A 27,726-nucleotide genomic window follows, 5' to 3' on the forward strand; every position below is an offset into this window, starting at 1 on the left:
CTTTGATCTCTCTTGCCTAGCTATCTAGTGATGAAATATCTTTTCGGCGGGAAAGGCTGTATGTCAACAAACTTAACATTATATTGGTTCAGGTAAATCCTACTTTCTCGTTTTAAATAATAGTTCATTGTTTAGCGAGTCTGATTTCGTAATATTTTCTAAAATGTTGAAAGTGTAACTTTGGTTGCTCTCTTAATTTAGTAAAACTTTCATGTTTATATTTTAAGCTTTTTGGAGGTATTTACTTGGTAATGTTTGCCTTTATAATATTTATAGGTTTCTGTCTATCATTCTATGCAATTAGCTTTGATGATTTGCTCTATCTGTTAAATAATCTTCGGATCCTATTGCATCAAGTCTTACTTTAATTTTTGTCTAATTACATGTAGATTTTGAAACATGAGTGGCCTGCCAAATGGCGAAGCTTCATTCCTGATCTTGTTGCAGCAGCAAAAACTAATGAAACAATTTGCGAGAATTGCATGGTCATATTGAAAGTAAGAATGTTTTCAATTTTTTTCTTCTTTATAATTTAATCCTAGGCATTTTGGATGACACAAACTGTCACTTCTCAGCTTCTAAGTGAAGAGGTTTTTGATTTCTCAAGGGGCGAAATGACTCAACAGAAGATCAAAGAGCTTAAACAATCATTGAACAGGTAATTATGTCAATAACCTTGGTTTTCCTGGGGATTACTTTCCAATGCTCTCCTGAGATCTGACTGTCGCTCCCTTAAGTTTTGGCAACTGCTTAGCTATGGCTTTGAGCAGTTGTACTGGAAATGTGGCCTATGTCATTTATCTGCTAGTGAACACGCGGGAGATGTTCCTATTTTTGGATTTTTTTCTGATCATGGGTCTCTCGTTTCTTTTCTTCTGGAAGTATCTAATGTTCATTTTGCCCTACAGAGCTATCTCCTAAAGTTTTTGATCAGTTGTTCAGTACTCACTATTCTTTTCATGATATCATTATTGCTTGTTATACCACTAGTTTTGGTTGTGAATATCAAGCTTTCCTTGACCTTTGGATTTTTGGAAGTCATTCTCTTTTTTTTTGGGGTAAGTAAGAGTGAGTATATTTTAACAAATGCTAAAAGCTTCTTTACCAAGTGTAAGGAGCATACTCAGGCTGTAAACATTATCCAAAAAAACCCCAAGACCACCAATACAATAGAGACAAAAAGCTATACCACTGTTCTAACAAAAAAGAGTCAAGAAACAGGTCCAAGAAGAATCTGGGCTTCACGTAAGAGGAAAAGTTACATGGGGTTATGGAGGGCTTGTTTCCGGTTGCAGTCCAACAGGAAAGCAGCTCTTCCATACCCCCTTACCTTTAGGCAAAGAAGACCCAAATGTGTACCCAAGACAACATTTGAATAAAGTACAGCGTCTATGATCCATCCTCTCATGTCTCATGTTAGATCTAAAGAGGTTGTCGCTATACAAAAAAGAGCATTGACTGAGGATCCACCACCGAGTATAGTTTGAAGCTTTGAAGGCTCAACGCTGAAGACCTCTTTGCAAACAACCTCTACTGCCAGCCTTAACTGTTGTAGAGTTGCTCGTGTAAATACCATTTCTCAGGCAGCAGTCTAATTTTTATGGCGAATTTTGAAGTCATAATTGCTCTATGCAAGTTCTTAGTTTATCATTTCTCTTTGTTCTGCTTCTAATATCCCACTTAATAGAATATTTAGTGTATGTTTATCTTGCTTAGAAATTTGTTTTGTCTATTTGCAGTGAGTTTCAACTCATTCATGAATTATGCCTCTATGTTCTATCAGCGTCTCAAAGGAATGAGCTTATGAGGGCTACGCTAGCCACATTACATGCTTTTCTATCATGGATTCCTCTGGGTTATATCTTTGAATCTCCATTGGTTTGTACATAATTTTTGCATTGTTGGCATCAACTTTAATGGAAGAATATTGTTGTGAACTTGTATTTCTATATGGCAGCTAATATTTGCTTTATTAATGTGCTTTTTTTCATTTGTCTGACAGCTAGAAACACTCCTAAACTTTTTCCATGTGCCGTCGTATCGGAATCTCACCCTCCAGTGTTTAACCGAGGTATACCCTTTTTCCATTTTAGCTAGTTATAAATCTGGATGTTGCTTTTTGTTCCTAAGTTCCTTGAACGCTTGTCTTTCATGTCTTGATGTTTGCAGGTTGCAGCTCTTAATTTTGGGGATTTTTATAACATGCAGTATGTTAAAATGTATAACATATTCATGGTGCAACTGCAGGTATGAGAGGATAATGTACTAAATAGCAGTTTTGCTTAGAGAACTTACTGTACATACTATATGGTATTTTATAGATGAGTCAATTAATAATTTCATTTCTGTTTTTCTTATGAATGTTGTTTATTTTGTTGAATTTGGGGTGATTTTGCCGTTTTTTAGGCAATCCTCCCACTCAATACAAACATCCCCGAGGCTTATGCTCATGGTTCTAATGAGGAACAGGTGAATGTTTTTTGTACATATTATACTATTTAGTGTTTAATGTACTTGTGTAAACTGAGGACGTTTGTGTGGGTTTTTCTTCAGGCATTTATTCAGAACCTGGCTTTGTTTTTCACCTCATTTTACAAGGCGAGTTCCTCTCTTGGTAGCACTATTATTTTTGTATCAATCATGACCCTAACCAACTACGTTTTTAACCAAATATATTTGTGTGCATTAGATCAGACATTTATGAGTAATGATCTATAAGAGTTTGAGTACTAGTGGCAATTTATCTTTTTCAAGTTCTGGAGGATGATGTAATTATGAGGTATCCATTTTTTGTAGAGATGATTTTTTTAATTTAATTTTTATTTTTGTAAAGATAACAAAACCATAATTTAGTGTTAAAAAAAAAGATGCACGAGGAATCATTCTCCGGATTAGAGAAAACATATCTTCTCAAAGAATTTTACTCACCAATGCCCAATGTAAAATGATCTGCTTGTTTCTTTCAAGGGGGATAGAAACTATCATCCTTGCTTTAATCCTATTTGAATGGGATCGGCCACATGAATTCTCTTTTTCTAACTCTTTCCTATCATAAACCTTCTCTTGTACAATATTTAACTTTTTAAAATCATTTCTAATTATTTCATCCATATTAGTTTTTGTCTCCCTCTCAGTCTCCTACCTTTTATGCAAGTAAGTCTTCCTCTTCGTACCGGTGCATCTGTATGTCTTTTTGGTATATGTTTTCAACGACAAACGCAACAAACCCAAGAACAAATCAAGAAACATGACAAAAAAGTAAACACATCACACACAATGAACACAAAGATTTAGCATGGTTTGGCAAAGCCTATATCCATGGTGAAGATCCGGCGAAAGTTTTCATTATGCGAAAATTAGGAGATTACAAGTTTCAGCCCCAAACCCTAGCTCTCGCTCTCACTCTTTTTTTTTGCGATTTTTAGTGTCTCTCAATCATCCACTCCAAACCCTGAATGCCCTTATATATTGGGCTACAAGAGAGTACTAAAAAGGGTCCACAAGCCGCAAGCTCATTCAAGGGGTCGTCGGGTCGTAAAACGGGTCACAACGCAACCTGGTACCAAAACTTTGGCCACAACATCACATGTTTATACCACCTTAATCTACTTTCTTTATTTTATAACTAATAGGTGCCACTCCTAATTTCTCTCTTGGTAACCCTATTCTTTCTAGTCACTCCTATCATTTATATTAACATCCTAATTTCTGCCACAAGAATTCATTGTTCTTGTTTTTTCTGCCACAAAGTGGCTTTCTTTGGTTGGACATCTGTGTTGGGGAAGATTTTAACCCAAGGCAATCTAAAGTGGAGGAGATAGGTTGTCGTTAATTGTTGTTGCATGTGCTAGAGAAATGAGGAAACGGTGCACCATCTTCTTTTGCATTGCCCTGTGGCTTAGGACTGTCGGGTTTTTCGGGGTTCAGTGGGTTATGCCTTGGCCCTGGTCTTCCAGAGGCTTGGAGAGGTTGTACAATGGGGGCCCAAGCTTGTGATTTCTGGAGGGTCACACATTTGTGTATTTGCCGGTGTTTATGGATTGAAAGAAATACGAGATCCTTTGAAGGAAAGGAGACCCCTATTGCTGCGTTGAAATTCTCCATTATTAGCACTCTTTTTTGTTGGGTTAAAGGGAGAAGTAGCATATCCATGGATGATATAGTTGATTTTTTGGACTCTCAGGGAGTTTAGAGGTCTTATTTGGTCTTGTGTAGCTTTGATGGATGCGTTCCCCTTTTAAACGCTTCTTAATACAATTTTAGTTATATAAAAAAAAATGTTGGGTTTGAAGTGTGATCATTATATTATCAATATCCGAGTCTTTACTAAATTTGCATTCAATATATTCAGTTTTCAATTTTTACTTATCAAAAAAAAATATATTCAGTTTTAGCCTTGCTAATTTTTAAACTGTTTGATTTTATACATTTCTCCACATCTCTAATTTTATTGCTAAATTTACTTTTGAAGTATCCAATATTATATCATCGACATACAACTTGCACCATAGAAAGTCCTCTTGCAAGTCTTTTTGTAATTATTTTTCTTCTCTAGATAAGTAAGATATCATTGAAGTACTTATATAAAAAGTAGGATATCATTAAAGAATACTCAAATGGGAATGAACCAGTAGTATATCTGCACAAAAGAAAGAACTATATCTTCAAACTATTCAAAAAAACAGTAAGTCTTGTAATTTATCTAAAATTATTGTTAATAGATATGGATTTAATGCTGACCCTTGGTTCATGGGTGTATTTCCATGTTTATAGGAAAACACATTTTTTTTTTTTCCTAGTTGGTACTCACACACACTTGTCTCTTCTGAGACTTGAACCCCTGACCTCCCTTTGGAAAGTAAGAGGCTGATACCGCTAGGTCACTGGCCGGTGGAAAACACTTGTTTCATCACATGTAGTGTGTGTTTCTGAGTTCACATACATATTTTGAAGAATCTTAATCATTTCTATTGATTTTTATTTTTTATATTTTTATAAAGCTGACCAAATTATATTTGTCAATACCCTATGATAAGCTTTTTCTAGAATCAATGAAAAGTATATGTAGATTTTTTTCCTTACTCCTACACTCTTCACTAATTGTTTAATAATTAAATAGCCTCCATTGAAGAGGATAGAGTGACCTTTTAATTAATATAAATTAATGTTTTTGTATGTAGAGGGGAAATTGCATAGATGCAAGAATTCCACAAACCATGAATCCAACAAAGAGGAGCTTTTCATTTGATTCTTTGGGATATAAATGGTCCATCTTGCTTGGTTAAGAAATTTGATTTATATACATGAACCCATTGCAACTTTAATGAACCCTCTATCCAGCCTTAGACCATATAAAGGCCATCGTTTGTTCTGATTGCATCATCAATTGCACCCCTCTTCCAACACAGAGAGTGATGCCCTCTTCTTCTTCCCCATTTTCAGTCCTCTCACCTTGACACTGGATACTAATCAGGTTTTCTTCACTGTCTGGATCCCATATTTTCATCCCCATGGTTTTGCCAGAGCTCTCGCCCCCATCGTCATCTTTCTCTGGTGCCTGACTCCCTCACTGGAACCCCCCTGAATCTTCAGCAGTCACCATTTTTACAATTTGGCTTAGATCCACTTACCTTGTAGTTGGGTCGTATTATTGAGTTGTGTTGAGTGTCTTTGTCTTCCACGGGTAGTATTAGAGAAAGCTGAAATATTACTGATCTCTGAGCATGATTTCAAAGAAGTCGTTGGCCTGGATTATCTGTTGCACACCCATTAGAACTAGATCTTATTTTTTATTGTATATAGGATTCCATGACTGAAAGAAGGCTTACGAATTTCCAGAAAGGAAGTTAACTGCATCCTTATTTATCAAAATAATGCTTAATAATTTTTTAGTGGACTTGTTAGTTACACTAGAATTGCTTGTTAAAAAATATTAATTACACTAAAAGTTAAAATTACTCCTTAGGTAGAAAATACAAATACAAAGGGGTTATGGCTATATAAGGCTTATAATTTGAAGTAGTAGACTAGTATTAACAATTCTGTGGGCTACTTGTTGAGTCTAAGCCTTGAGTTTCAGTAAGATTTTGATTCTGAATCAGCAAAGCAGCTTCGCTGATATTTCCTTACTTTATGCAGTCTCATATTCGAGTGATAGAGTCCACACAAGAGAATACTTCTGCACTTCTAATGGGTCTTGAATATCTCATTAACATCTCATATGTTGATGACAATGAGGTTTTTAAGGTATTGTTTTTTATATATCTGCTTGGTTTTCTCACTTTAAAATTGAATATCATGACTAGACCTATAGTTTTTGGTTTTATGATTGAGCAGGTTTGCTTGGACTACTGGAACTCCTTAGTTTTAGAGTTGTTTGAGGCACATAATCTGAATAATGCAGCAGCAGCTGCAAACATGTTGGGATCGCAGGTATGATGGACATCCCATTTCTAGACTATGATCCTTTGTTTCTTTAACGTAAGGTGATAGGTCTCTTGTAAAAATTAAGTGTTTGCTTAAAGTATGGAAGACTGCTTTCTTGATTTTGCTTACTAGCTTAAGTTTCTGTTTCTATTACTTGTATACTTTTCTCCTATATTTCATATCCATGCTTACATTCTCCTTTGCATTTTTCACTGTGTGAGTTATAAGATGCTTATAGAACTGCCTGAGTGCCTGCATTTAGGGTTATGTGTATGGGATTTTTCAGTTAGGACTTCATGAAAAGGATTCCCTGGAAGAAAATATTTGGGCGAACAAATTTTCAAACACTGTGTGTACAGGGAGAGAATGAGCTTGAAAGTATAAGTAGCACTACTAGTAATGTTGAAAAGCATGAAACGAAAGCGAAGAGATAAATAAAACAAGTAGAACACACAGATATTACGTGGTTCAGCCACTAGGGCCTACATCCACGGCACAAAGAGTCCAAAGAGCTACATCACTTTTATAATACTCTCTCAATTCATATACAATACAATGGTGGAGGCTCCTTTATATAGGAGAAGAAATTATGAGAATGGAAAGAATTAGAAAATAGGAAACACCGAAACAAGGAGGATTTTTCTCCACTAATTCCTCTAGTAACACCAAATCTTCAATAATAGGAAACAATATCAATTACTGAAAAATTTTCCTCCACTGATTCCTCCATTAAATCTTCAATAAGTAACTTACTAAATAATCTATTAGAATTTTTTATTAACTGCATTTTAGAGAGTAAAATCACTCTCTCTCTCTCCCCACCCCCCCCCCCCCCCCCCCCCCCCCCCCCCCCATCCTTAATCTTGTAGATAATATCTTGGGCTTTTGTGTTCTAATCAGCTTATATCTTTTGTGTGTATGAAGGCTGGAGTTAACTCAGGATATAGAACCATCACCACTCTCCATCATTTGACCTGCCACACAATCAACCAAAGACAGATATTGTACTAAGAATACGACAACTCATTATCTTATTTTGAAGAAGTCAGAAAACAGATAGGACTATATATTAACCCCTAATGACACTTATCAAAGCAAATATTAACCCCAAATGACAAAGTAGCAAGAGCACAACCCGTGGCAGCAAATCCCTCCATTTTTACATGTCAATTCATATCAATTTTGAGGATAATAAGGATAATTTATCCTTGTCGCTAAATTTATGCATTATTCTTTGAGAAAGCGTGTAGAAGGCTATCCTTGGTTGTTCTAGAAAATGGAGTTTAGGGAGAAGTTGTTTCAACTAAAAGTTGCGCATTTGTGCTTGCATGGTGGTCCAAGCAACCTTCAGATCTCTTAATGGGCTTGCTGGGGCCAGACGTAGAAAACCCATCTTAAATATCTGACTGACTTATGCTACCTAGTATATGGTTGCAATATACATTCTTTAGAAACTAGAAAGAGCACGGTGTCTTTCAAGATATATGAGACGCATATTTTTAGAGGAGTTAGAAACTTCATTATTTTGTCTTCAGCATCATTCTTTGAACCTGACCTTAGGCATATCTTGTGGCTTAAGTTTGTGTTTTCAGCATGATTTTCTTTTGAGATGAAGAGGTTTTTCGAGTTTCTTGGTTCTAGGTTCTGCTTTGTTCATTGATTAAGTTAATTGCTCAATTGGACTTTGGAATTCTCTCTGCTGAGTAATATTCTTGTGTATGTATTTTGTCTTTGCCTACTCCTACCCTGGTGTATAAAATTTTTTGTGCATTTGTTTATTTATTTTTTACAGTCTAGTTGGTTGCATTACATTTATATTTGCCTCCGTTTTAGTCATTTTTTTAGTTCTATTACACATAAAAATAGTTACTCAAGTTAATAAATTTTCATTGCTTGCATGCTTTATGTGGTTCCGTAACATAATTTGTGCCTGCTGCATGTACATTTACTCTTCATTGCCCCTAACTTACATATTTACTCATTCGAAAATGGCTCATGTTTGAAATATCAGTAAGTTGTGCATGGAAAAATTTACTGATGTCAGTTTTACATGTTCAATCAGCAGATGCCATTGCTTTCTGGTATGGTTGACGGTCTTGGTTCACAACATTTGCAGCGATGGCATCTGTATGCTGGTTCAATGTCAAAGTTAAGATCACTTATGATATCTCGTATGGCTAAGCCTGAGGAGGTTCTGATTGTTGAAGACGAAAATGGGAATATTGTTCGTGAAACTTTGAAGGACAATGATGTCCTTGTTCAATATAAGGTATCAAATACATTTTTTGCAGATATATGGTTTTGATCTCTGTATACAGGCCTTATAAATGGATGATTAATCACTCTTTCATCAATTTTTGTATTAAATCTCTTATTTATTTGGTAGCTATCGATACAGACTTTGACGGAATACCTCTAACAAATTTATACAAGATGTTGTGACTGTGTATGTGCAGTTTGTGATTTACTATGTCAAAATCAATGTTTAATTTTGTCTATGCATATGGATGAACCGTGGATAATTTGCTTGTGAAAGTTTATCTATTTTTGGGTTATTAAAATTATCTCATCGAGTGAGGCATTACAGACTAATTCTCTCTCTCTCAAACATCTGTTTCACTGTTTTGGGGAGTCAAGGCTTTTTTTTTTTTTTTTTTGGGGGGGGGGGGAGTTGGGGTTTGGCATGTGACTCATCGTTTAATTTTTTCTAAGTAGAGGTCCTAAATTTTACCATCACTGATTAATGTCTTAACATAATCAGAAATCACCTATATTTTCATCTTTCTTTGTTGCTAACGATGACCAATGATACATCTTGCATCCTACACTATGTGAAGAAGGACTTAAACTTTCTGAATTAAACAGCTATTTTAGTTAATTAGACTGTTTGTTCTGCGGTTTATGTGCTTTCTTTTATTGATTTCTCTTTCATGTTAATTTGTTTGCTTCAATTGGATTGTTGTAGATCATGAGAGAAACATTGATCTACTTGTCACATTTAGATCACGAGGATACCGAAAAACAGGTATGGTCATACAATCACTCATGTTCTTACTTTTTAGTAAATAGTAAGAATACCATATTGCAATGTATTTCTCTGTGGATTTATCATTGACCCTTATCTTTTTATCTGTGATGCTGATAGCATAAATTGTAATTATGTGGGACAGATTTTTATCTGGATTCAGCCTGTATATTGCTTAGAATGATCAAACAATTGTACATCGCATTTCAAAAATAAAAGGGGGTGGGGGGTGGGGTGGGGTGGGGACATGCATTTAACTAATTAATTAACTAGATGATTGATCCTTATCCAATACATTGCTCTTTTGAAGGATTTAGCCACAGTTATAAATTCCTTTGTTATTAATGTATATACATCTCAGCATTTTTTTGGGTTTCTATCTTTTAAGATTTTGAGGAATTCATGCAAGGTAATTTACTCTCTTTAGAATCCTTTCCCAGTTAAGATAACATTTTCATGTTGAGTTTCTTCCAAGCTGAAGTGAATTGGGTTTCACAACAAATGCAATGAAAAGTGCAGATTCAATCTGTATTGGTTCTACTTCCTCCAGTTATAGAGAGATTGGAGAAGGCTTAATTCAAATAAGCTAGGGTTTGGGCGAGTGTTTGTGGAGGTTGCTTGGCTCCCTCGCCTTCCTATCGAGAGGTATGGGAAGTCATCGTAGGCAAGAGGACACACTGTTTTCAGTAGCTGAGAGTGGAATATGGAAGAGGAGGGAGATGCTCAAGCATGTCATGTGATTAAGTTTGACACTGGTGGGTTCTCTGGATGAGGTTGAAGCATGGTCGTCGAATGCATGTGGTGTTGTTGCATCTCAATTGCTGGATTCTTTGCTGATATTCTGACTTCCATCCCATTAGAAGGCCATTAGGGTTTTTTTGGGGGAGGTGATGATGCGTTTGGTCATTCTTGTTTATTGAGGCAGAGGAAGGAGTGACGGATGTTGTTCTATGGCCACTGCATTTATGGTGTCATCCGTTATTTGGAGCCATTTGATGACATGGTTTAAGAAGGTGAACACTAATGAGAGATTGAATGTTGGTAAAAAAATTCTCACGGTGAAAGATGGTGGCAAAGTTCCACTATATACAATGATTGATTGTGCTACCGATTGGCTTTGGTGGAGTTTAAGTTGGAGCTAGTTCTGGCGAAGGCATCTTTGTTAGTGATACTGGATGATAAATGGGGGGAACTCGTAGTAAAGATGATTTAGTGAGTCGTAGCCAAAAAAGGGAGTCTGTGATTCAAGTTGCAGAATTTGTGGGTGAAGAGATGTAGGGGACAAAGTGGAGTACGTGGAAGGCTGGAGGGTGGAGGGAAAGATGTATCCCCAAGGCAACATAATCATGAAGGATGGAAGATAGATGGGGGGTCACGTGGTGTAAAAAAGAATTTTTAAGTTCGGAGGAGTACGTGACAAGGAGTTTTTATTTATTTATTTTTATTATATATATATATATATATATATATATATATATAAATGGATTGGGCATAGTTGTTAAAGGTGCGCTAAGGTGCCAAAGGTCTTTTGAAGCCTAAGTGCATTGCACAACATAATGTGCTAGTCTGATTGAAGCAGGGCGCGTGTGATCAAAATGCATATTAATTACAAGTATAAATAGAATAATTAAACTATGCGACATATACTTGTCAATTACAAAATAAGGAATATTTTCAACGTATCAATTCAATAAATTAGCTAAATCATATTTTTTCTATATGCATATTGTTGCAACAAACACAGTGCACCCAAGCAACAATCATGAAACATGATAGAAAATAAACACGCCACACAAAGAGCACAAAGATTTATGTGGTTTGGCAAAGCCTACGTCTACGGCGAAGATTTGACGAAAGAATTCACTATGCGAAAATCTGGAGATTATTTTTAACCCCCAAACCCTAGCTCTCGCTCTCGCTCTCACTCTCTTTTATACAATTTTTTAGTCTCTCAAAATCCCACTCCAAACCCTAAACTTCCTTTTATATCGGGCTCCAAGAGAATACTAAACAGGGTCCACGACCCGCAAGCAAAAAAACAAGTAAAAATTTTCCTCAGCCCAGAGCTTTGTGTGGGCTTGGCTCACACAATGCTCATTGTTGCGACCCAGAACCAAATTTGGGCCACAACTAGTGTTGCTAAAGGTCCGCCTAGGGTCCAGTCTCATACAGGCGCAACACTTGCGCATGTTGTGTGCCTAGATGCGCCTTTGACAACATTTGCGCCTTTAATATGGAATATGAATATGCTTTAATAGTATTTTAATTTTTAAGTTGTGTGCTTCGCCTTGCGCCTAGGCTCCAAAGGACCTCTAGCGCCTTAGTCGCCTTGGGCCTTTGATAACACTAGCCACAACATCACACAAATGAATTCAATAAAATCAATGTACAATAAGAACAATTCAAATACGTGACACAGATAATAACAAATTCTTTAAAAATGGAAATTTTGATATATCAACTTAGAAGATCAAGTAAATTAATGCTAATAAATCGCTTCTTATGCAATATGTATTAACCAAATTATATGTGATTATACTTTAAAATATATATATATATATATGTGTGATTATGAATCTGAAACATTTAAAATCTACAATTATGCTAAACTTTATCATATATTATCATTAATATTCTTAATCAAGCACTAAATTCAATTACTGTAAGTAGTGAACCATAATTTTATGGATTTTGTCAAATATTTTCATAATGTTAAAACATATGACCCATTAAATGTGAACATTATATGATATAGAATATTTTAATTCAGTAGTCATTTTAAAAAAAATGAAAAATGATATGAATAAATCAATAAAAAAATAAAAGACGTGTGTTTTTTTTTGGCTTGGAACCTACTAAAAAGTGTGAGCCTGAGCTTGAGGGCTTTATGTGAGCCTGACTGAAGGGGCCTAACCTATACTAGGTTGAGGCACTCTAGCTGAGCCTTGATGTGCCTGGGGCTTTTTTGGAGCCTAGGCTCGCCTTTAACAACTATGACTATGAGACAAGCTTTTAAAGAAAGGAAGAATGGGCTGGATCAGGTTAGCCCAAATATTAATCCATGGTAGAAGGGGCTATGCGCTATCAAATTTAAGCCCTATCAAAGTGAGCTGGACGGAGACTGAATGCATTAATGGCCAAATCAATGAATAAGGTGGACTTGGGCTGAAACGGCAAGTGGCCCATGGAGCCTGACCTAGAGGGACAGGAAATGCTCAAGATGGTGAGGCCTGATTCTGATTCCAAGCCCAATACTGATGTTAATATACCCGTTTCCAAGTCCAACCACACACCTCTTCTCTTCTCCTATTTTGGGGGATTCTGGGGGAAGCTGAGAGAGACATTGACAATGACAGATACTTTCTGAGGCAGGGGAATTGTGTTTGATGCAAGAAGTTGGACTGGGTATTTTTAGAAATGATGTTTGTGTGGAGATTTCAAGGAGGGCAGTTTTCCACAAGAGGATGAAGTATCTGACAAATAGTTGTGCCGAGAAATCAAAGGGAGGAGGATGTTACCATTTTATGTGTAGGGAAAAGAGTTCTAATTGGAGGTTGAAGAAACAATCTGTTGCGGCATTAATGGCCGAATTGCAAGACAAGGTAAAATGAAGACCTTGGGAAAGCCCAATGGATGAGCTGTGACAATGGACGGTACTCCTAATTGTTGTGGAGCAACAACTCTCTAACGCTAATGAATGTCAAGTTGATAACTAGTCATGCGACAACAATGGGGAGGGACAGGCAGTAGTTCCTTTTGAAGAAAATGCATTGGTTGTGGGCTGGGAAGATGCTGATAGTGCTGCTGTGGGTCTGGTCCTGCCATTGGCATTTATGGTTCATGGAGGCATAGAATATTGCTTGATGGCGAAATGTGTAGAGGACAAGATTGAAATGTGTAGAACCTATGTTACATAGACTCTTCAAAAGTAGTGAAGTACCCATGTCGGACACATATTGCTCGGACATGGGTACGGGATATGTGTCCGACACTTTTGGGTGGCTATGTACTTAAAAGTATATTCAATCATTCAATTATATTATATTATTACTTTAAATTGAGTTAAATGCCTATATTGAGCACTATATTAGATAAAAACATTACTTTACTCTAGAAAATAAATAAAATAATTAAATAAAATGAATATTTAACAGTGTCCACCTGTCCTCCAGTTTAGAGATTTGACACGTCTGACGCATGGACACATGCCCATGTCCGACACACATACCTGAGTCCAAGTAACATAGGCTAGAACTTGGGAATGTTTTATGAAGGGAGTGAAGAACAGGCCCAAAATCTGTTCCAATCTATTGAAAATGAGTGGAAAATGTTGAATAATAGGAGAGGCTTGAGAGAAAGAAAAGCACAACATGTAGGGGGTGAGATGGAGCTTCGAAATTTGCTCTGTGTTGTGTCGTGGAATCCTCGAGGTCTAAATGACCTTGACAAGACGAAGTTGGTGAAGTTTTCCTTACAAAAATGGGGTGCTCAGGTGCTGTGCTTGCATGAGTCCATATTGGTTGCTTCCTCGGATGGAATTGTTACGAGTGTGTGGGGTGGTTGTTTTATTGAGTGGTTGGCTCTTGTTGTCGAGGTTTCTGCACAGAGTATTTTTATTTTATGGGATAAACGATGGGTATCTAAGATTGATGTTTATAAAGAATAATTTACAGTCTCTTACTGTTTTTATTAGAGGATGGCTCTTATTGGGTGTATTCCGGGGTGTGTAACTGTTGAAGATGTGGAGAGAGGATTCTACCGGGAGGAGCTTGTTTATGCTCGAAGAAAGTGGAATGCCCTGTGGATTTATTTAAAAGGATATGTGTGCATTAAATCACAAGACTCTCTTAGTTGATATGTAAGAAAAATATATTCTTTAAAAGATATATAATTAACTCTGTTAGAGTTTATTTTGATTATTAAGGACATTTTTTTTTTATTAAAATTTTGCTTACTTAATATAAATAGGAGAGGTGGTGTGTAGAACCGTACACACCAGATTCTCTTCTTCTTCTTCCCCTTCTCCTCTCTAACCCTAAAACACAATGTTATCCAATTTAACTTGGTATCAGAGCAAGGCTGTGAATCCATCCAAAGAGAGTTTCAGTAATCATCAGATTGACTGTCAAAGTGCACACGCTGATGTCAGCATGATGTCATGCTGACATCAGCACTTACAGGCCGAGAACCATATGGGGTGGCTCGCCTGAATTTTCTGATACTTTTGGTGGTGTTTGTTCTCCATTCAGAGATTGTTTGAGTCGACTTTCCATTTTTCGAATCTTTTTTCTGGATTTTAGCCCATTTTTGTAGATCTGTTTTTCTGGGGGTTTTTGGCTTCTTCCTTTGCTTCAATCCATCACAGAGGGATGTGTTTTGGACATCTGGATCATTGTGTTGAGTTTGCTTGGAAAATTCAAGGTGTTGCATAGTTTTTTAGCAAATCTGGACTGCCGCTGGGTGTTTTTTTCAGCACTGCTCATAGGGATTTTGCTATTGGTCATGCGAAGCTTCATCTTATTTGATGTGTTTGGGCTTGGAAAGACTTTAGTTGTTGATTCTTGGATTATGTATTGAATCTGGAACAATTTATGTGGCTCTAAGGATCAGTCGAACAGGTCTTCCGTGGTTCCGAAATCAAATATATACTGTTTTCCTTTGCTTCTGAGATTTCTTCTGTGGAATTGCAATTCAGATTCATTGTTGGCTTTTGATTTGATTCTGGACCAGTACTTTTGCTAAGGCAGCAGGTTTTTAATCTGGTTCACAATTGTTTACAACATACTGGGCCCATAATTGTCACAATTTGGACTTGGACCTGCAATTTTTGACTTTGGAATTCTGATTTATCCCATTTTTTTGGTCCAAATTTTGTTCATGGCTGACCATAAACAACAATCTTATTTTCGGGCTGGTTCTTGTGGTTCCTGTGGTGGTGGCAATCCTAGTGGACGACATGACATGAAGTGTAAACCATTGTAGCCTTATGTTTCAGGACATGTAGCTTTTATTTTGGTTCTCATGATGCACTTATTACACAACTTAGCAAGCTTATTTAGACTTTGCAAACTACTCGTTCACCCACTTCCACTGCTACCTTGGCTAATTAAGGTAATATTGCATGTAAGGCTAAATCCTCTCCATCCTGGGTCATTGATTCTGGAGCTAGCTCACATATGTCGGGTACATCATCTCTTTTCTCTGATTTAAATCCTATTAATCATCACATTGTTTAAGCTGATGGTTCTTCTCAACATGTCCTTGGAAAAGGTGTCCTTCACCCTTCCGATTCGTTATCATTATCTTCGAGTCTCTATGTTCCTAATTTTCCTTTTAATTTACCTTCTGTCACTCAATTGACTAAAACATTAAACTGTTCCATAGTTTTTTCTCCCACTTCATGTGTCTTTAAGACCTTAGGACAAAGTAGGTGATTGGTTTGGGACATGAGAAAGACGGGTTATTTTATCTTGACTCTGGTAAACCCCAGCCTGTCTTGTCATCAGCTTTGAGTGCTACAGTCTCTCCTCTTTAGTGGCACTTTCGTTTGGGTCATCCATCTTTAGCAAAGTTACGATTAGCTATTCTTACGTTTAGTCATATCTCTGTTCTAGAGTGTGAAGCTTGTTAGTTGGGTAAGCATCATCGTAGTTCTTTCCTAAGTCGTAGTCATAGACGTGAGGCCGAGTCCCTTGATTTAGTCCACACGGACATCTGGGGTCCTTCTAGAACTGCCAATTTGAATGGATTCCTTTATTTTGGTATCTTCGTTGATGATTATTCTCGAATGACATGGTTATTTTTGATGAAAGAGAGATCTGAATTACCTCATATTGTTGCTAAATTTTACAATGAAATTCTTACTCAGTTTGGTAAGCGCATTAAAAAATTTCGACTTGATAATGCCTTAGAGTATACATAGTCTATCATGGATTCCTTTTGTGCTGACCGTGGTATCATTCATCAGACTAGTTGTGCTCACACTTCTCAACAGAATGGTGTTGCTGAGCGAAAGCATCGCCAACTGTTGGATGTTGCTCGTACTTTGTTATTCAATATGCAAGTGCTAAAACATTTTTGGGTTGATGTCGTTCTTATTGCTTGTTATCTCATTAACCGTATGCTCTCTACTGTTGTGAATAACCAAACTCCTTTTTCTCCTTTTTACCATAGTGTCTCTCCTTTTCAACTCACTCCTTGTGTCTGTGGTTGTGTGTAGCCTTTGTTCATATCTTGGATCTAGGTTGAGACAAACTCTCTTCGTGTGCTCGTAATTGTGTTTTTCTTGGATATTCTCATCCTCAAAAGGGGTACCGTTGCTATAGTCCCGAGTCTCACCGATACTTTGTGAGTGCCGATGTTACTTATTTTGAGTCCCATGCTTTCTTTTCATCATCTGGGGAGCGTTTGAAACTAGATCTCATATCTGCTTGTGAGGAGGAGCCTTCCTTATCTTCTTCTATTCTTCCATTGCCATTGGATCCACCTTCTAATCCTCCTTTGCAGGTTTATCAGCGATCTCGATCTCGTCCCATTGTTTCTTATAGTCCAGACACGATATATTCTCAACTAGAGGTTCTTGTTCCTCCATCTTCCACTTCTGCTACAGATGATTTACCACTTGCGTTATGTTGAGGTAAACGTACTTGTACTAAACATCCCATTGCTAATTTTGTGTCATTTGATTGTGTTTCCTCCTCCTTGCAGTCTTTTGCTTTTACCTTGTTTTCTATCTCTATTATGTCATTTATCAACGTTCTTTATCTATGTCTGGATGAAAACATGCTATGGATGAGGAAATGAATGCTCTTTATAAGAATCAGACTTGGGAGCTTGCTGCTCTTCCTTTTGGGAAACGAACTGTTGGTTGTCATTGGGTTTACATTGTGAAGTATCTTCCCGATGGTTCTGTCGAGTGTCTTAAGGCGCTTTTGGTTGCCAAATGGTATACGCAGGCTTATGGAGTTGATTATTTAGAGACTTTTTCTCCTGTAGCCCGTCTTAATTCTATACGGGTTTTTCTTTCTATGGCAGTTTATTGTTCTTGGCCTTTATATCAGCTTGATATAAAGAATGCATTTCTTCATGGTGACCTTCAAGAGGAAGTTTACATGGATCAGCCTCCTGGTTATGTTGTTGCTGGTAGTGAGCACTTAGTTTGTCGACTACGAAAGGCTCTTTATGGTTTAAAGCGGTCCCCTCGTGCCTGGTTTGATAGATTTAGTGCTGTGGTGATTAAGTTTGGTTTCCAGCGCTCTACTTTAGATCATTCTGTATTTGTTTGCCACACTTCTGCTGGTACCATTGTCTTAATTGTTTATGTTAATGATATTATCATCTCTGGGAATGATTCATTAGGCATTGTAGAACTGAAACGACATTTAGGTCAACAATTTCATACCAAGGACTTGGGTTCTCTTCCCCATTTTCTTGGGATTGAAGTTGCATCTCACTGGCTCAACGGAATTATGTTATGGATCTTCTATCTGAGACCGGTTTTTTAGGTGCTCGACCTATTGATACTCCTATGGAATCTATGGTTAAACTTGATGGTGAACGGGGAGAGTTGTTTGTTGATGCTAGACGATATCGACGCTTGGTTGGAAAATTGATTTATCTTACTGTTACTCGTCCCGACATTACATATGCTGTTGGTGTTGTTAGTCGGTCTATGCATGCTCCTTGTCAACCTCATTTTGAGGCTGTTTGTCGCATTCTATGTTATTTGAATGGTGCACCTAGAAATGACTTGTTGTATAAACCTATGTTACCCGGATTCGCCATTTCCGGCGAAAGCGTCCGTGTTGACACGACACAACACGGGATATGTGTCGGACTGTCCATCTTCTCTATCGGACACGGCTGCTCAATCTTCATCTATTTAGGCACCTCAAGGTATGTTTATGGTGGTGTTATGACTGGTTCGAAATAGGGTTTAGAAAGGAAAGGTTGAAGATGACTTGGTATCAGCACCCTTTCTTTTCTGCGTTAGACGGAGAGGGAGAAGTTTTGGTGACATATTTTTTGGAAGCTTTTGGACGGCGACCTTTCCATTGTTTCCAGCGGAAATTCTTTCGTTTGGGTCGTTTTGAGGGGGTAGCTCTGTAAGGAGCACAACCAATTTTCCAGGTTTCCTGGAGAATCTTATCGCAGCAGCGTTGGCCTTCTGCAGTACCATTGATCTGGTTTTTAACCTGTTTTTTGGTCTTTTGACCAGAACCAAAAAGGCTTCCAAAATGGTTAAACGCTTACAACAAGAAGACCTCTGTGTTGTCTATGGTAGCGAAATCACCGATCCCTCTACCATTTTGTATGAACTATCTAGTAGTATGTACTCTAGTGACGCCTCTAGTACATCTCAACCCACTTCTGATGATGACTCTTCAGATATTGAAAGTATCTGTATGATGAACGTCACTCCTTCTGTCCCCGATGAAAATACCAATATTAAACTTAGTGACATCATTGGAGAAGAAGTCCAGTTCACTAATGAACAATTGATTCAGTTTGATAAACTCCAGCGAATCAAAAAAGAAGAAGTTTACAAAACTTCCCGTTTCGCCATTTTTTCTAAACGAATTTTAGAACAATTTAGTGGCAATACAACAATTGACTATACAGCAAATGGTCAATGTGGTTTTAATATCCTCAGCAAGGATAAAATCGATCGATGGAAACAGCAGAATCCTCTCGCTCGTTACATCCATATTGGACTCGTCCAGATCAAGATCACTTCACTATTTCGACGCGGCACTGATCAACCATTAATTGCCCTTCTAATGGACAATCGCTTTCATAAACCCGTTGATGCACTTATTGGTGGGGTTCAATCCAATCTGGTTAACAATCTGATTTGGTTTAAAATCAAACCAAATTATTTTATCTCTCTTTCGGATCCAAACATCGAAAAGGTCCTTCAAGTCAAACTCCAGTTGTCTAAACTACAAATGGATTACGATTCCCCTAGTCTTGGAATCCAGTGGAAAGTTCTCTATGAACTCACCAGAGAACCTGAAACTGCTACCGTTCCTACACTTGACTCCAAATTAGTCACTTTGTTTGAACCAAGACCATTCGATACCATAATTGAGCCCAAATTACTCAATTGGACCGATCTTGAGATCCCTAAAACTTGGTTATTTGATAACATCAATTCTGTACCCAAGTTACGCATCACAGAACCCACTGTAGCTACCATACATGCTTCTGGTTCTAATCTTTATGTTACCAATAAAGCAAAACCACCTCAGTTACAACGTTCTATATCTGAACGAAATCCTGGGTGGGAACGAATCCTTCCCCCTCGCAAATCGTTCGAGATACCTCCTCGACGTCGTTTTACATGGACCGAAAAAGGAAAAACCCCTATCGATCCACAAGATGCTCCATTTTTGCCTGGATCCACACATAAAATGCATTCTGCAAAATTCTTCCATTTCCGAACTGGAAAAGATGAAATTTTGATTGCTCCTTCGCAAGGCAAAAAACGAAAATACACATATGTTAATGGCATCCTCAATTTCAAAGGATATAAACCATATGGCCTTTGTGTGCTAATCGACACCGGAGCAACTACCAGTTGTTGCAGATATAATGCTCTGCCATCCGAAAAATGGCAACAAATGAAGCATCCTATCGGAGTTCAAGGTATTGACGCCGAAGCACCCTTAAACGTAATCCAGTTTAAGGCCAAGGATGTTGCTATATGGCTTAATGACAAAAAATTCATTATTCCCAAAATCCTGTGTTTTCCATATATGCACGGCGATTTCAGAGAAATCTTGCCTCCAGATGTTTTTCGATTCATTTACCGACAAATTGAAAATCATTATGCTATAATAAAAACATATTATACCACCTATCATGAAGATATCAATACCTTTGATACTCTTTACAATGGAAAAAAGGTTCTTAAACTTGATTTCTTTATTATCCCAGGCCTTGAATGGTCCATGGATCCAGTTGATTGGGGATTAGTTAATAAACTTACCTTTTCCTCTCATGATTCCTACCAGAATTTCCCAGCCATGATAAGATCTATGATTTATAAAATCAGTCAACATTGGCACTACAGTCGACACCTGACTTTCTGGATCTCCAGTTCAATTGGAAGTTTCGAAAAAACTCGATTCTTCCAACCCTATCAGATATGGTTTCTCAAATTTACCGGCAACGAGGACAATGATTATGATCATCCCAAACTGATAAATTCTGAGGAACTTGCTGCCAGCCTGGATCCTTATTATTTTGAGATTCACAGTTTCTTACACCTACAAGATACTGCCAGGCGCGTTCTTGATGGTTCCTATTATCACCAGGAGCCTATTTTTTATTGTTGTGATGGACGCAGACTCTTCATCACCACCATTCGATGCTACTATGCAGACGTCGCTGAAGGCGAACACAATATCCAGACTGCCATGGAGTTTTTAAAAGATATTGTTCGTCTCAATCCACTTGACATCCCTCCTCGGGTCAAAGATGGAGCTGAACGGCTTAATCTTGAATGGGACATTGCAGACGCACAGTCCCTTGCCAGTACGCCTCCCCTTGATGAATATGAACTCCATAATATCATCAATGCCATGGAAGGATAACCGACACTCTTCTCTTCTCGACTGCAACCCTACTCAGCACACGACAGAAGAATGTCTTGTCTACTTTTTCAAAAAGCAAAAGTAGCCGAAAGTTGCCGACACACTATTCATCAACAGTGAAAGTTGCCGACACATCTTTTTAAACAGTAAAAGAAAAGATTCCTTCTTATCTTCTCTGGAACTGTTTAACTTTTAAAAATGTTATTTAAACCAATGCTCTAGCAGAGTTTTGGATATCTGTTTTTCTTTCTTTGTTTCTCCTCCTTTGTTTTGAGGTTTTTCATGTAAAGTTCTCTGTGTGTAAATCTTTTCCGCATTTCTGTAATTGTAGACTTCCACCAAATGCGATCGAACACTGGTTACCCCAGTTCTTTCACAAACTTCCAAATCCCTGGGATGAACTTGAAGCATGTATGGTAGCCACAGTGGGTTCTGTGATGCGTAACTTGGGTACAGAATTGATGTTATCAAATAACCAAGTTTTAGGGATCTCAAGATCGGTCCAATTGAGTAATTTGGGCTCAATTATGGTATCGAATGGTCTTGGTTCAAACAAAGTGACTAATTTGGAGTCAAGTGTAGGAACGGTAGCAGTTTCAGGTTCTCTGGTGAGTTCATAGAGAACTTTCCACTGGATTCCAAGACTAGGGGAATCGTAATCCATTTGTAGTTTAGACAACTGGAGTTTGACTTGAAGGACCTTTTCGATGTTTGGATCCGAAAGAGAGATAAAATAATTTGGTTTGATTTTAAACCAAATCAGATTGTTAACCAGATTGGATTGAACCCCACCAATAAGTGCATCAACGGGTTTATGAAAGCGATTGTCCATTAGAAGGGCAATTAATGGTTGATCAGTGCCGCGTCGAAACAGTGAAGTGATCTTGATCTGGACGAGTCCAATATGGATGTAACGAGCGAGAGGATTCTGCTGTTTCCATCGATCGATTTTATCCTTGCTGAGGATATTAAAACCACATTGACCATTTGCTGTATAGTCAATTGTTGTATTGCCACTAAATTGTTCTAAAATTCGTTTAGAAAAAATGGCGAAACGGGAAGTTTTGTAAACTTCTTCTTTTTTGATTCGCTGGAGTTTATCAAACTGAATCAATTGTTCATTAGTGAACTGGACTTCTTCTCCAATGATGTCACTAAGTTTAATATTGGTATTTTCATCGGGGACAGAAGGAGTGACGTTCATCATACAGATACTTTCAATATCTGAAGAGTCATCATCAGAAGTGGGTTGAGATGTACTAGAGGCGTCACTAGAGTACATACTACTAGATAGTTCATACAAAATGGTAGAGGGATCGGTGATTTCGCTACCATAGACAACACAGAGGTCTTCTTGTTGTAAGCGTTTAACCATTTTGGAAGCCTTTTTGCCTTTTTGGGGGCAATTTGTGTCATAGTGACCAGCTTCATTGCAAATATAACATTTGCAGTCCTTTTTGGTTTCTAGGGCCTTGGAGGATTTTTTGGATCCTTTCTTTTTACCTTTCTGCGGTTTAGACGGAGAGGGAGAAGTTTTGGTGACATATTTTTTGGAAGCTTTTGGACGGCGACCTTTCCATTGTTTCCAGCGGAAATTCTTTCGTTTGGGTCGTTTTGAGGGGGTAGCTCTGTAAGGAGCACAACCAATTTTCCAGGTTTCCTGGAGAATCTTATCGCAGCAGCGTTGGCCTTCTGCAGTACCATTGATCTGGTTTTTAACCTGTTTTTTGGCTTTAGTCTCAAGACATTTTTCGTTAATGAGACGATAGACAAAATTGGTTCTGAAACCGATATTATCGTTCTTTTGGATGCGAACGAGGAAATCGGGATAACCTTTAGCTGCAAGTTCATCCCAGGGATTTGGAAGTTTGTGAAAGAACTGGGGTAACCAGTGTTCGATCGCATTTGGGGGAAGTCTACGAAAGTATTTGGTAAATAACTTAACGTATTCTGGGAATTGGCAAATATTGCATAATTCGATTTTCGAAAGAGCACATGTTGCATCATCAGTGAGGAGTTGCTCACCGGTATGCCCGACCAATTCTTCTTTAAGGATTTTAACAAAGCCACGTAAAACACCATCGATTTTATCGAAGTTATTTAACAGGGCATCCTTTTGCTGTTTACCTTGAGGAGTTTGATCCCATTGGCGTAACCAGTCCAGTGCATCGCCTTGGAGGGTTGCTGAAAGGTAATCAAGAAAACGGGGGCGTTCCCAGGTTCCTTTGTAGTTATTGACAAGAATGGCTAAGGACTGAGCCCATTCGTCTATGGTTTTTAAATGATCTTTATACGGAACATGTGTAAGATCAAGATAAGTTCCATTTTGGGAAATGGGAAACTTGTTGAGGTCATCCTTGCGTGTCCAGGTAGGGACCGTAGAGGGGACTGTAGAAAAGTCGTATTTATACGAAGACGTATAAATTTTTGGTTCGGAGGGTTTAGCCTTTTCTTCGTCAGTCTTTTGACCAGAACCAGAGACTTCTTCTGCTGGAAGGAAATCTTCTGTAGGAAAATCGCCATAGAAGGATTCGTCAAGAACTGAGTCAGAATGACGTTTTTTGGCCTTGCGTTTTCCTTTCGATGGTTTGGGCGCTTCTTCGATAGGGGTTTCAGAAGAAGAGGAAGAAACCGGAATAGGGTCGGCTTCTATAGTTTCATCTAATTCTTCGGAAGAATCAGATTTGTCTGAAAAAGCATAAACGTGCTCGTCTTCAGAAGTGTTTTCTTCGTCAGAGGAACTTGAGGTCTCATTTGGGGTGTAACCAAAGTGAGTAAGCAGATTCTCATTTTGTAAAGAGATTTCTCGTATACGAGAGATGATATGGGCGCTTTCGTCGAACGTAAGTTTTGGATCGACGTATAAAGCTTGCAAGCAACTAAGCTGATCTATGATGTTATCATAATCATCTCGGCGATAGGAAGATGAAGAGGGTGTTGAGAAAACTTTGATATCTTCAACAATGTCTTCATGGCCGTAAAACAAAGGTTTGACTTTGTAACGGATTTTGGTTGGTGTGTCTACCGAGGGTTGGGCTGTTTCTTTAGACACAGTAGTTTCGGAAGGTAGAACCGAAGTTTGAGATGGCGGATCTGGTGGATCTGGAGGATATAAATCAGTTATTTTAGCCTTTTGAAGTTTGGCTAAATCAATTTTCATTTGATTTAGTTGGTCCTGAAGGGCTGTATCAGGAGGAGTAGAAAGAGTGAAAATCTGAGTAAGAGTTTCAAGTTTGTCATTAAGGGAGAGTAATCCCTGCTGAACATCATCAAAAGAGGAAGCCATATGGGTATTGGTTGCCTCTAGATTATGTTGGAAGTCGATCTTCCAGTCAGTAACCATGTCGACAAGGAAGTTGAGTCCTGCTCCGACGTGGGGAAACGAGACGGATTCCGTCGTATTAAAGTGAGCTATATGACGATAGTTTTCGTTTTCGATATTTTGACCTGCAAGATTTCGTATACAGTTTACAGAAGTAGTGTGTGCCATAGTGATAGATACTTAGATGTTGGGGAAACTGTCCTGGTGCCTAAAACCAAAGGGTCCTGTAGTAGCTTAACAAAGTCACAAGGGTCATACAGACATTTGACATATAAGCAAAGACAGGATAATCTGGGCTTTTAACAGTAAGCAACCATCAAAGATATATCTCATAAGCACAAACTTAAACTGAAAACTTTATTACAGAAAACTTACAGTGGTCCAGAATCGAAGAGCTCTGATACCAATTACAGAAATGCGGAAAAGATTTACACACAGAGAACTTTACATGAAAAACCTCAAAACAAAGGAGGAGAAACAAAGAAAGAAAAACAGATATCCAAAACTCTGCTAGAGCATTGGTTTAAATAACATTTTTAAAAGTTAAACAGTTCCGGAGAAGATAAGAAGGAATCTTTTCTTTTACTGTTTAAAAAGATGTGTCGGCAACTTTCACTGTTGATGAATAGTGTGTCGGCAACTTTCGGCTACTTTTGCTTTTTGAAAAAGTAGACAAGACATTCTTCTGTCGTGTGCTGAGTAGGGTTGCAGTCGAGAAGAGAAGAGTGTCGGTTATCCTTCCATGGCATTGATGATATTATGGAGTTCATATTCATCAAGGGGAGGCGTACTGGCAAGAGACTGTGCGTCTGCAATGTCCCATTCAAGATTAAGCCGTTCAGCTCCATCTTTGACCCGAGGAGGGATGTCAAGTGGATTGAGACGAACAATATCTTTTAAAAACTCCATGGCAGTCTGGATATTGTGTTCGCCTTCAGCGACGTCTGCATAGTAGCATCGAATGGTGGTGATGAAGAGTCTGCGTCCATCACAACAATAAAAAATAGGCTCCTGGTGATAATAGGAACCATCAAGAACTCGCCTGGCAGTATCTTGTAGGTGTAAGAAACTGTGAATCTCAAAATAATAAGGATCCAGGCTGGCAGCAAGTTCCTCAGAATTTATCAGTTTGGGATGATCATAATCATTGTCCTCGTTGCCGGTAAATTTGAGAAACCATATCTGATAGGGTTGGAAGAATCGAGTTTTTTCGAAACTTCCAATTGAACTGGAGATCCAGAAAGTCAGGTGTCGACTGTAGTGCCAATGTTGACTGATTTTATAAATCATAGATCTTATCATGGCTGGGAAATTCTGGTAGGAATCATGAGAGGAAAAGGTAAGTTTATTAACTAATCCCCAATCAACTGGATCCAAGGACCATTCAAGGCCTGGGATAATAAAGAAATCAAGTTTAAGAACCTTTTTTCCATTGTAAAGAGTATCAAAGGTATTGATATCTTCATGATAGGTGGTATAATATGTTTTTATTATAGCATAATGATTTTCAATTTGTCGGTAAATGAATCGAAAAACATCTGGAGGCAAGATTTCTCTGGCTTTTTCCAGGAGACAAATACGATTGATTTTGGCAAAAGTATTAGCAGGAAATTCTTGTTCTCCTATTAACTGGGCAAGTTTAAGAAAACAATTTATTTGTGAAAGAGAAAAATCTTTTTCCCAGTCAATAGAAAGACAGCTTTGTATGCAGAGCTGTTTAAGCTCAGTCGTCATAGCTGTTTGTTCAGCCATGAGAGCAGCAAGAGAACTCAGATGTTGTCTGAATTTTTTATTAGCACCGAGTTTATGTGCTTTCCAAACCGTATTGAGTTCATTATACAAATCGTTTGGAAGACCAGGATCATAGAAATTGTTAATTTCTAAAATGTCTGGGTTTTTTGAAAACATCTTGTTTGAGGCTTGGCCCACATTATAGAAAACTGTTTGGGCTTCTATAAGTGTGTCATAAGCTTTAAAGCAAGAACCGTTGAAGGAACGGAGCTGTTTGTGGCAGTCGATCCAGTTCTCGTAGATACCAGGCTGGTGACCTGCAAAAACCACGAACCATTTTTGTGGCTGTGATGGAGATGGTTTGGAGGTTGCCTTTTTAGCAACAGTGATCCAACCTTCTTTATCAGGCGTAGGCTTAGGATACTTATCCATCTGTTAGAAGGAGAGAAGAAATATCGTTGTTAGATACTTCTGAAGGTCTGCTTAAGAAATCTGCAAGAAAATTGTTAGTTCCTTTGATATGTTCAATAGCAAAAGAATATTGAGCAATAACATTATACCATTTTAAGCGACGACCATCTAAGCAATTTCTTTTATTGATTAGAAAATCTTTAACAGCTTGGTTGTCTGTTCTAATAATAAAGTCTTCTGGAGCAAGATAAATATGAAATCTCTTGATTGCTAATTTAATGGCCAGAAGTTCCTTTTCATATATAATATAATTCTGTTCATTGGGTTTAAATTTGCCAGAATTATATCCACAAATTAGTTCTTCTTTTTGAAGACGTTTTGAAATGGGAGCTTTGCGAGCTCGGATCATGGGAGAAGATGGGGTATCATCAATCCATTTGTCCTTAGGAATGGCTTTTAACACACACCCCCAACAGAGGTCAGAAGCATCTGTTTCGAGAATAAGTTTATCACCATTCTGAGGAAAATAAACTTCAGGGATTTGCACCAGATCGGCTTTGATTTGTTGGATAATGGTGGTGTCATTATCAGTCCAGTCAAAAGGGACATTCTTTTGGAGCTTCTTTAATAAAGGAAGTTCCTTTTGAGCTAATCCTTTAATAAAGGAGCGGCCATAATTCAAGATTCCTAAAAAGCTTTGGAGTTGCTTTTTATCTTGAAGGATATCTGGGAAATCACGGATCTTAATAATGATATGATCCTGTAGTTTTATACCTTTGTGGGTTAAAACTAATCCGAGAAAATCAATGGATTCTTGTTCAACATCGATCTTTGTTGGTGATAAAATAATGCCATACTTTTTCAGTTTTGCTGAAAGACATATAAGATGTTTTTTATGCTCTTCTCTGGTTTTCGAGAAAACTAAAATATCATCTATATAAACAACAACAAAATCTTTAAGGTCATTAAAGATTGAATCCATCCAGCGTTGGTAAATCTGGGGTGCTGTGTTAAGACCAAAGGGCATAACGGTCCATTGGTAATGGCCGTGAGGCGTGCTGAATGCTGTTAATGGTTTAGATTTCTTGCGCAGTTTAATCTGCCAGAAACCAGCTTTACAATCAAACTTACTAAAGATTGTTGAACCTCTAGTTTGATTAATAAGAACATCTTTGCGCGGTATAAAATAGCCATCGAAGACGAGATGTTCATTA

The 27,726-nt window shown here is 37.8% G+C and overlaps 1 protein-coding gene across 1 annotated transcript in view; it reads left to right on the forward strand.

Moving 5' to 3' along the window:
* Window positions 1-27,726, forward strand: part of LOC132268185 (protein EXPORTIN 1A-like) — a 105,018-nt gene that overhangs the window by 12,342 nt on the left and 64,950 nt on the right. Inside the window, exons 4-15 of the mRNA XM_059768968.1 lie at window positions 21-92; window positions 390-497; window positions 576-658; window positions 1,740-1,878; window positions 2,003-2,071; window positions 2,170-2,247; window positions 2,407-2,469; window positions 2,554-2,598; window positions 6,139-6,246; window positions 6,337-6,432; window positions 8,492-8,695; window positions 9,392-9,451. Coding sequence (XP_059624951.1) covers window positions 21-92; window positions 390-497; window positions 576-658; window positions 1,740-1,878; window positions 2,003-2,071; window positions 2,170-2,247; window positions 2,407-2,469; window positions 2,554-2,598; window positions 6,139-6,246; window positions 6,337-6,432; window positions 8,492-8,695; window positions 9,392-9,451 — 1,125 coding nt within the window. The remainder of the gene's footprint in view (window positions 1-20; window positions 93-389; window positions 498-575; window positions 659-1,739; window positions 1,879-2,002; window positions 2,072-2,169; window positions 2,248-2,406; window positions 2,470-2,553; window positions 2,599-6,138; window positions 6,247-6,336; window positions 6,433-8,491; window positions 8,696-9,391; window positions 9,452-27,726) is intronic.

Source organism: Cornus florida, unplaced genomic scaffold, assembly GCF_030987335.1.
Source record: "Cornus florida cultivar Cherokee Brave unplaced genomic scaffold, ASM3098733v1 CherokeeBrave_3.0.0_Hap2_Chr08, whole genome shotgun sequence".
NCBI classification, from domain to species: domain Eukaryota; kingdom Viridiplantae; phylum Streptophyta; class Magnoliopsida; order Cornales; family Cornaceae; genus Cornus; species Cornus florida.